General features: G+C 35.9%; 1 protein-coding gene and 1 pseudogene across 1 annotated transcript; one reads left to right on the forward strand and one right to left on the reverse strand.

The window, feature by feature from the left end:
• The first annotated feature begins 3,491 nt into the window (after nucleotides 1-3,491).
• On the forward strand, nucleotides 3,492-4,430 carry LOC129562696 (olfactory receptor 4F6-like; annotated as a pseudogene).
• A 3,266-nt stretch (nucleotides 4,431-7,696) lies between these two features.
• LOC148776816 (olfactory receptor 4K1-like) lies at nucleotides 7,697-8,605 on the reverse strand. Its single transcript, XM_088840122.1, has one exon. The coding sequence runs from the start codon at nucleotides 8,600-8,602 to the stop codon at nucleotides 7,697-7,699; it is 906 nt and encodes a 301-aa protein (XP_088696248.1). The 5' UTR covers nucleotides 8,603-8,605.
• Nucleotides 8,606-11,052: the final 2,447 nt, after the last annotated feature.

Below are 11,052 nucleotides of genomic sequence, written 5' to 3' on the forward strand. Positions count from 1 at the left end.
TTATGCCCACGGGAGAGCCCAGGCGTGGTGTGGAGTGCCAGGGAGGAGTGACAAGAGACAGCATGGTTGTTAGTGGTGTGGGGCCTGGAGGAAAGTTTAGCAGTGCAAGTGGGGGACTCCTGGTATTCAATTCAGATGTGGAACAAGCATCAGTGATTTGGTTTGCTTAAAGTTGTTTAGAAGATCATGTATGAATAAATAGCTTATATATTAGATTGAATTCTATAAAATTGATATTTGACCAAATATGAACTAACTGATGGAACAGTTTCTTATGACTCAAACTAATAAATGCATATAAGCCTGGAGATGAGCAACTTACTGATAAGAACTAAAGATAAACATTTTTCTATTTTTCCCTAGACTTTGTAGGAAAGTGGGTTTCCTATATATCCTTCTTGTAAATATCTCATTTATTAAAATGTCTGTTATTCATATGTTCATTGATTGAACTTTGTTCTGTATATGAGTAATAATGCTTTTCTTCAGATGGAAGAACTATGAATATTTAATTCATATTCATTTAACTATGAATATTCTCTGCTGCTAATTACATTATTTTTCTTTCTGTAATTTTTTTTATCATCAGTGCCCCTTGTAGTTTGTTTTAGCTTATCTAGTTTCAATACACTAGGCAAATTTTCTTGTTTTATTGAGGTATAGTTAATTTACAATGTTGTGTTAGTTTTAGGTATACAGCAACGTGATTCATTCATATATGTTTGTATATATCTATATATAAGTAAGTAAGTGAAAGTCACTCCGTCGTGTCCGACTCTTCGCGATCCCATGGACTATATAGTCCATGGAATTCTCCAGGACAGAATACTGGAGTGGGTAGCCTTTCCCTTCTCCAGGGGATCCTCCCAACCCAGTGATCAAACCAGGGTCTCCTGCGTTGCAGGAAGATTCTTTACCAGTTGAGCCACAAGGGAAGCACATATCTATATATATATTTATATATTCTCTTTTCCAGATTTTTTTGCTTTAAAAATTATTCAGTTCAGTTCAGTTGCTCAGTTGTGTCTGACTCTTTGCAACCTCATGAATCACAGCAGGCCAGGCCTCCCTGTCCATCACCAACTCCCAGAGTTCACTCAAACTCATGTCCATCGAGTCGGTGATGACATCCAGCCATCTCATTCTCTGTTGTCCCCTTCTCTTCCTGCCCCCAATCCCTCCCAGCATCAGAGTCTTTTCTAGTAAGTCAACTCTTCACATGAGATGGCCAGAGTATTGGAGTTTCAGCTTTAGCATCAGTCCTTCCAATGAAAACCCAGGATTGATCTCCTTTAGAATGGACTGGTTGGATTCCTTGCAGTCCAAGGGACTCTCAAGAGTCTTCTCTAACACCACAACTCAAAAGCATCAATTTTTCGGCGTTCAGCTTTCTTCACAGTCCAACTCTCACATCCATACATGACCACGGGAAAAACCATAGCCTTGACTAGACGGACCTTGGTTGGCAAAGTAATATCTCTGCTTTTTAATATGCTATCTAGATTGGTCATAACTTTCCTTCCAAGGAGTAAGCGTCTTTTAATTTCATGGCTGCAGTCAGCATCTGCAGTGATTTTGGAGCCCCCAAAAATAAAATCTGACACTGTTTCCACTGTCTCCCCATGTATTTGCCATGAAGTGATGGGACCAGATGCCATGATTTTACTTTTCTGAATGTTGAGCTCTAAGCCAACTTTTTCACTCTCCTCTTTCCCTTTCATCAAGAGGCTTTTTAGTTCCTCTTCACTTTCTGCCATAAGGGTGGTGTCATCTGCATATCTGAGGTTATTGATATTTCTCCCGGCAATCTTGATTCCAGCTTGTGCTTCTTCCAACCCAGCATTCCTCATGATGTACTCTGCATATAAGTTAAATAAGCAGTTACAAGATATTAAACATAGTTGCCTTTGCTATAGAATAGTTCCTTGCTGTTTATCTATTTTATATATAGTAATGTGAATGTGTTATTTTTTCTTGCTTGAGATTCTTAGTCATATGTAAGGAAAATTTTGAAGTTTAGGTATCTATTTCTAATGTGCCTTCTAAAGAAACTGCATCAGTTTTCATTCTTTTTATCAGTGTATGAGTATGACTTTCTCCTGACAGCTTCCTCCATGATGTCATCAATTTTTTGAACCTCTGAAATTTGTTAGTACAGAATAGCACCCAGAGCAATCTTCTCTACATTTCTTTGATTACTAGTGAGAATTTACTTTCATATGACAATCAACTCTTGTGACTTATTGTGAGTTGGTTGTCTTATATGTTTTTCTCATTTTAAAATTTGTATATCACATTTCCTTTCTTTATCTTTCTGGAGGAACTGATTCCATAATAGAAATGTTAGTCATCTGTCTGATATTTTATAACTTATTTTTCAGAGTGTGTTTTTTATTTTATAGTGTTTATATATCCATATAAGATATCTATATGTAGATATTTATACAAAATTTTGTATATCCACCTATACCTAAGTATAACAAGACTGAATATTTTGGATAGTGCCAACTATTTTTCCTCCCTCATTTGTTAATAAGAGATATTCTTAGATGAATTTTCCACCTTAAATGTTTGCTTAAATATTATTTTTATTTCTCTTGGTTTGTTACCCTTTTTTGATGTTTAAATATCCTTTTGAAACTTTTTGAGTTTATGATGAGGCAATAATCTACATGTTTCCAAGCTTTATCTGTTGTGCCAACACTATTGGTTGAATAATTCAACTTGTCTACGGATGAAAATGATTATTCAATAGTCTCTTGAAGTCACTCTAAGTTTACCTTCTCCTTCCATTCTTTACATTGAAGCTTTTGTAACTGTTTGAAAGCAAAAAATTATCAGCTGCAACTGAATATCCCCCAGATTTTCTACTACTCTTAGGATAAAAAACAAAGTTCATATCATGGATACAAGATTCCATCCTGTCTGGCCTGTCTCTCCTCCTGAGCTCAATCAATCACCTTCCTTCCTCACTGGCCTTCGTGTCTCAGGGTCTTTGCACATGGCATTCCAAAGTCTGGACTACTGTATTTACTCTTCGAAAATAACTCATATTTAGCAGAGCCTGAGTAAGTATGATGGTGATGTGTCATATTGTTCTCACAGCCCTCTGTTCTTTTCCCAGAAATCAGTTGTCAGAGATGTATCTGTATTTAAATTCATTAAATCTATGTATCTACCTGTAGTTACCCATCTAGATCTAGTCCATTTACTCTCAAAGTCAGAATTACTGTTTCACCTCAGAACCTGACATTGAACTTGGAATATAGTGGATACTCATTAGGAATATCAGTTACACTCATTAGCTGAGTTAGTTGAAGAAATAAATTAATGCATTATATTTTCAGAATATATTAATGGCTGTTAGTGAAGATTTCTGATTTAAAACCATATTTGATAAAAGTTTAAATCTGTTTCTTTGAATAAAAATGTTTCTTAAATGTTTTGGTTATGTTTTGTTTCTAGTCTTTAGGTATCGCCAGACCAAGCCAATGTGTAAAGCAAATGACACTTCTGTGTCTGAATTTGTTTTCCTGGGACTTTCTACCTCTAGACCAGTGCAGCATTTCCTCCTTGCCTTCTCTACAGTGTTTTATGTAATAATTGTTCTAGGGAACTTTCTTGTGTTGCTAACAGTGACCTTTGACCCTCATCTACATTCCCCCATGTACTTCCTTTTAGCCAACCTCTCATTTATTGATTTGTGTTTTTCTGCCATAACAGTTCCTAAGATGATTTCTGACCTGAACTTTGGGCACAAAACCATATCCTTCCAGGGGTGTGTCACCCAGATATTTGTTCTTCACACCCTGGGTGGATCTGAGATGGTGCTGCTCACTGCCACGGCCTTAGACCGACATGTGGCCATATGTCAGCCCCTGCACTACCTGACCATCATGAGCCCACGGGTGTGCCTTTTGCTTGTGTGTGGTGCTTGGGCTATTGGCCTCATTCACTCAGTGGTCCAGTTAGCTTTTGTGATCCATTTGCCTTTCTGTGGTCCTAGTGAAATCGACAGCTTTTACTGTGACCTTCCTTGGTTTATCAAGCTTGCTTGCATAGATTCCTACAAAATGGAATTCATGGTCACTGCCAACAGTGGGTTCATATCCATGGGTAATTTCTTCTTGTTGATCATCTCCTATGTTTTCATTCTGGTCACTGTATGGAAACGCTCTTCAGGTGGTTTGCGCAAGGCCCTCTCTACTCTGTCAGCACACATCACTGCGGTGGTTTTGTTCTTTGGACCATGCATCTTTGTTTACATGTGGCCTTTTCCCACGGTCCCAGTGGATAAGTTTCTTGCCATTTTAGACTTCTTGGTTACACCCATCCTGAATCCTGCCATTTATACACTGAGAAACAAGGACATGAAGATGGCTATGAGGTGACTGTGTAGTCAGCTTCTGATTTGGAGGAAGATCTCCTAAGTAACTCATGGAAGCCCAGTTTCCTCAAACAACTTCATGTAATAAAAATGCTTAAATAAATATATAAAATTTGGAGATTTTTTTTCTAAAGTCACCATTTTATAGTATTCAGCCTAGACTATTTATTATGAGGTTACATTGAACTCTTTAGGTAGCAAGTTGTTTGATAGCCAGATTAATCCCAGGAATTGCTTGGTAGAAATTTTTGAAAAAGTGTCAGTTATACACTTCGAATCTCCCGAGTGTATGGTCTTATACATCACATTTCTTGGATTCAATTAATCAATTTATTTCAATTAATTGAATTAACTTATAACGAATATTGTCAAAAGTTTGAGGGAGTTGTGAAATATCTAACTCTCCTTTGATTTAAAGCTAGGATGTGAAAAAATCATATTTTTTCTGAAAGACAAAACAATGTGTGAGGGAGGATTTACAACCTGCAGAAACAAAACAGGGTAATAGCAGTGGAGTGGACAGGAGATGGATAAGGTAGCATAATAAAGATAGATTGACAGATGGCAGAAGAAAAGCATTTGGGAGAGCCTCATAATCTATTTCATAAGCTTGGCCTCTGGCTACTAATCTCACCCTAGCTTGTCTCAATTTCGGACTCAAGTCATCTACAATTGGCTTTGGACAGGGAAATTTATGAATATGTTGTTATTTTACAATTTTCTGAAATTATGACTTAATCCATCAATGAATATTCCTCCAACATTGGAACATGTTGGTCTGACCATAGCCTGGCTGGTATTATCATTAGCTAACAGCCATTCTGTCCAAATCATTTGCTGACTATTTTTCTCTAATAACTCATCTTATATAACTCTTTTGTGTCAAAACATGGGTCTCAGTTATATGTTATTGTGTATAACCTGTATAAATAACAAAACTAATTTAATTTATAGTTTGATAACTAGAAGACTGAACCAAATTTCCTGCAAACCTATGAAAGGACCCTATGTTTGAGTACTGTGATCCAAGATTCATTTAAGATTATCAATCAGTTCTACATTTTATATTTTTCCTGTTCACAATTATTTCATTGCTTTTATTTGTGTTTTGAATGGATTCTTGTCAGGTACCTTAAGTAAAGCCAGATTTCTCTTTGGGTAATTTTCCATACTTTTTGAAAATAGCAAGAGAAGGAAGAAGACTAAAGTTCTAAGCATAAAAGTTCTGAAGGGCAAAACTGAATCACCTGAATTCTTTCAGACTGAGGAGAAAAAGATCTAGTAGAATCATCATTCAAACTTGGAAGGGATCTATCCAAGGAACAGGAACAAACCTGAGGTGTACTAAGTCTTATAAAATTTACAGTCCAGATTCAAACAGGCTTTAGTCCTTGATTGGATTGAAGTGATCACACCTTATTCTTTTATGCCTCACAGAAGGGAGAGTAGATAATTTGTGGAGGAATAGGGACTCAGATGGAAAAGATTCCACCTGCAATGCAGGAAACCTGGGTTCGATCCCTGGATCAAGAAGATCCTGTGAAGAAGGAAATGGCAACCTACTCCAGTATCCTTTTGTGGAGAATTTTGTGGACAGAGGAACCTGGTGGGCTTCAGTCCATGGGATCGCAAAGGGTCAGACATGATTGGGTGACTAACACACACACATATCATGCCAGAGCTAAATATTCTTTTATACACAGTATTCAAAATAGAAAAAAATATGATATATAAGTAGCAGGGATATGCAACTGATAATTAAGAGGAAAATAATAGAAGTAGACTATGGATGGCTCAATTGTTGACATTAGCAAAGAGTATAACTCATACAATCTAAAGCGACATTAAGAAGTTGAAAACCTGAAAACATTTTCACAGAGAAACAATCTAAGAAAGAACCAAGGGATGTTTTGAAATAAAATTAAATATGTGCAATTATGAATTTAAGGGGGCTTGATTTAAAAACAGACTGGACACAGCAGAAGAAAGGCTATGTGGCTTCAAAGACAAGTCAATAGATACTATCCAAACTGAGTAAAGAGAGATTAAAAGAACAAAAAGTCAAAATACATACGCATATGAAAATAGCAATTCTTTTATATAAGGGTTTATTCCTGAGATTTTCTATTGGGAATGTTACAAAATACACAGAACCATGTCATCTTTTGCTTCCCTGGAGCCTCAGATGATAAAGAATCTGTCTGGAATGTGAGAAACCTGGATTTAATCCCTGGGTCAGGAAGATGCCCTGAAGAAAGGAATGGCAACCCACTCCAGTATTCTTTCCTGGAGAATTCCATGGAGAGAGGAGCCTGGCAGGCTGCAGCCCATGGAGTCACAGAGTTGGACACGACTGAGTGACTAGCATACATGTCACTAATTTGAGATATAAATTTGAGATATGACTAGATCCATGGGTTCAGATAAATGGATGCAAACTTGTATGATTTTTTGAGGAAGATTTTGAAGAAAAGTTTTGTTTTGTTATATGTAGTAATGAGTAACTTGCAAACTTTGTATATAATCCTGTTTTTACAGACTATTTGAACACTGAAATGAATTAAATGGATAGTTTATTACAAAACTAAATTTTTTTACCTACCTATATGATGAACTGCCTAATCTATTTATGAATTGGAAGGAAAAAAGCAAAATCTCTAAAGGTTGTTAATATAGCCATCTTTGTATCTCATATACATCATTTAAAGACAATTACAGTGTTTCACAAATAAAACATGATGTTGAAGAAACAAAGCTCTATACAGATTATGATTATGATTCAACTTTTTGAATATGATTAGGAATGCTTAATGATTACTTTTATAGATATGTCTATGGAAGGTAATTAGAATGTTAACTAATTGGTGACTATTGTTTTGTAAAAGAGAGCAATATGATGCAGTAGCTTATTAAAGAAAACTTTAGAGAAGGTCTATGTGAAATGTTCTGCTAAAAGAAATGCATAGGATAATAGAAAATTCCCTGATATGGTGGTCAGTGTTGAAATAATAGTAACAGTAGTGATATAAAGTATTAACATTCTTACAAATTTCAAGTCATTCTTGAGAACAATCAAAATCATACTTCAAAAGACTGGCCAAATTTCCCAAACAGGAACTCATTTTAGCAATTCTAGAATCCTAAAGAATTGACACACAGTTTTCATCAAGAGATACACATGATTTCAATATGTGAATCGGGGAACTCTTCCCAGGCTTAAGTAACAGGGTAGGTGTGGCCAATTTAGTGCACTCACAGTAGACATTCTGATAATTTGAAATGATGAAATACCAAAAGAAATCTAAGTCATCATAGCCGCTTAATGGCATTTCTAATCTCTTTGTTTCTTAAAGTATAAATGACTGGATTTAGTAGTGGTGTGATGATCGCATAAAATACAGCAAGGAACTTGTCCACCCAAGTGATGCTGAGTGGACATAGGTAGATGAAGATGCAAGGCCCAAAGAATAACACGACCACTGTGATGTGGGCAGTGCAGGTGGAGAGCGCCTTGGAGGCCCCACCCTTTGATTGGTGGCAGACAGTAAGGAGAATATAAGAGTAAGAGATTAGCAACAGAATGAAGCAAACGGTTGCAAGTACCCCACTGTTAGCATCTGTCAGCACTTCTAGAATATAAGTGTCCATGCAGACTAACTCGATCACCAATGGAATATCACAGAAAAAGCTATCCAATTTTCTGGGTCCACAGAAGGGCAGTTGTGTAATTATAGCTAGTTGGCTTATTGAATGCACAAAGCCAATGATCCATGATGTCATCACTCGTCGAATGCACATTTTTGTATTCATGATGCTGGAGTAATGGAGTGGCTTGCAGATGGCCACATAGCGGTCATAGGCCATCATCACTAGGAGCACCATCTCACCCCCTCCAAAAAAATGTCCGAAAAACATCTGACACATGCAGCCTCTGAAGGAGATGGTCTTATTTTCTTTCAGAAAGTCTGTGATCAGTTTAGGGGTGGCTACTGAGGAAAAGCATAAGTCAGAGAATGACAGATTTGCTAACAGGAAGTACATAGGGCAGTGGAGGTGAAGGTCAGCAATAACTAGGAGCACAGTGAAGACATTGCCTAAAATGGTGATCAAGTAAAGTGAAGAAAATACCACTAGGAGGAAGGCCTGGAGGTCCCATGAGTCACACAGCCCAAGAAAAATAAATTCAGACACCACAGACTGGTTTACTTCTTCCATTCAGTTCAGTGTCTTCTAAATTTATCTGAAGAAAAAATGTAAAAATAGATTTTATAAATAAACAGTCTGTGCATCAAGTGTGTTTTTTATGCGCTACTAATGGAAGCGTGTACTTACATAATCACTGTAAAAAGCAATTGGCTTTCTCTTTTAATGATCAATATACATATATTCTATGGTGCAGCAATTTCACTCCCATTTGTATGCTCAATGTAAACTCTTGTATCTGTATACAAGGAAAATGTACGCAATGCCTATAAACATAGTGATAGAATCTTAACAAAGTACAACTATATAAAATGACATGAATGTGTGTTAGTAAAATATAGTAATAAAGAAATAAAAAGCCTCAAATAGATCCTCTCGGCATAAATTTTATAAGATGAAGAGCACTACAAAAATAATAGTATATTTTTCAGGAACTTGTATAAGTAATAAAACTATGTCCCAAAATGTAACCTCAATTGTGGGAAGCCAAGATTCTGCGTGAGGATGAACACATAAGCAGTTGTCCATTATTATCATCTGTTTAGATCTTGGACTGGGCAATGTCTTATAAGTATAGTTTTACTATTATGTAAACAAGCAAACAAACTCAAAATGGACATGGAAAAATTAGGAGAATATACTCTGAATCAAGAATTATGATCTATTCAATACAGCAGACCTGAGTTAAATAGTGGTTTCAGAAAAATGGCATTTGTATTTGTTAATTGAAGTATAGTTGACTTACATTAAATGACTTAAATTCTGCCATCTACAGCAACATGGATGGACTTATAAAGTAAGTGAAATGCCAGAGAAAGACCAGTACTGTTGGACATCACTCATATGTGGAATCTAAAAAATAATACAAAAAGTGACATTTTATTAATATCTTTGAAGCTGTCTGATAAAATATATTTATTATACATAAATTTGAAAAACTCAAACAATATTTAACACATTATTGAAGATTAATAGTAATTTAAATGAATGGATCCAGTAAAAAAGAGATATTAATACTAGTTTTGATAAAATGACAAAATATTTTTACCAAGAAACATAGTTAACTATGTGTAAGAGCAGATAAGCTAATCAAGGATAGTGTGGAAGAATACATGTTACAGGCATAAGGAGTAAATCACAAGCATCTGGAACAAATGTATTCTGTTCATGAAATTCAAAGCCATATAGCCTGTAATTGAGATAAGAAGATGCGTGTTTCCCAAACTGTATGAAGTTGCATTACTGCTCTTGGCACTCATTGCTTCTGGGTTTGCTTTCCTTTAGTCTTGGTTTACTCTCCCTGTTTTCTGTAATTGAAGTTGTTATTGATTATATTTTTGTTGTTTAAATCCACACAGTTATCACATACTAGGGATGAAAATAAGAACAGAATTAGAAAACACTATATGTAGAAGGGATTTTTAATTTTTTATGATAGGGTAAACAGGAATTTGTTGAATACTTTCTTACTGTGAACTGCAATAACTTTTGAGCACTTCAGTGAAAGAAAAGTGGATTGCAGTCATTAGAAGAAAAAGAAGTAAAAGGTTATGCCTACTTTCTCACCTAATTGCCGTAAATGTTGTTAATATTATTTTAGTTGAATTACAAAAGATAAAATATCACTGCTAAATTGATTATGAAAAATGAAAGTGAAAGTTTCTCAGTCATGTATGACTCTTTGTGACCCCTTGGGCCATTCCAGTCCATGGAATTCTCCAGGCCAGAATACCAGAGTGGGTAGCCTTTCCCTTCACCAGGGGATCTTCCCAACCCAGGGATTGAACCCAGGTCTCCCACATTGCAGGTGGATTCTTTACAAGCTGAGCTACTGTATTTAATTTTCAAGTAAATACTACATGGAGAAGTAAATCTAAAGATTTTAAGAGTACAGTTGTAAAATCAAATGAGTTAAAGCAGGACTCACAAAAAAGAATAAAAAGTTAAGATAATTAAAAATAGAAAAGGAGACAATTCTCATTTTTTTTAAGCTGCTATTTTTAGGGTCACACAGAAATTACGTGTCTCTGTTTCTTTGTATCTCCCTGTCTCTCTCTCTGACTAGCTCCCCGTGCTAGAAATTTTCACCCACATTATTTAAAGTTATCTTCACAATAAGCCCATGAAAGACATCTTATTCTGAGTGTGACCATCAGTGTAGCCTGTGAGGGTCTCAGAGCTGAGAAACGGCATGACTGGAGTCAATCCCAGTGCTCTCTGATGCAGTCCTTCATTTGTGCTGTCATTCTGTGTATCTTTCTGTTCAGTTTCAAGAGCAGAATTCTATTTACATGGTAACTATTGACTGTTACAAGCTTTAAGAGATTTCTCTTTGTTGGTCATTTTCCTTCCTGAACTAAATTAATAGCAATCACTTTTCTCAATATTCAGAACTTTCAGTTAATTACAGTTACATATCTGTGTCTAGAACACAGTTTCCCTTAATTCAGGGAAACTGTAGA

This window comes from Moschus berezovskii, chromosome 9 (genome assembly GCF_049115385.1).
Source record: "Moschus berezovskii isolate FMDL1 chromosome 9, NW_MosBer_1.0, whole genome shotgun sequence".
NCBI lineage: Eukaryota > Metazoa > Chordata > Mammalia > Artiodactyla > Moschidae > Moschus > Moschus berezovskii.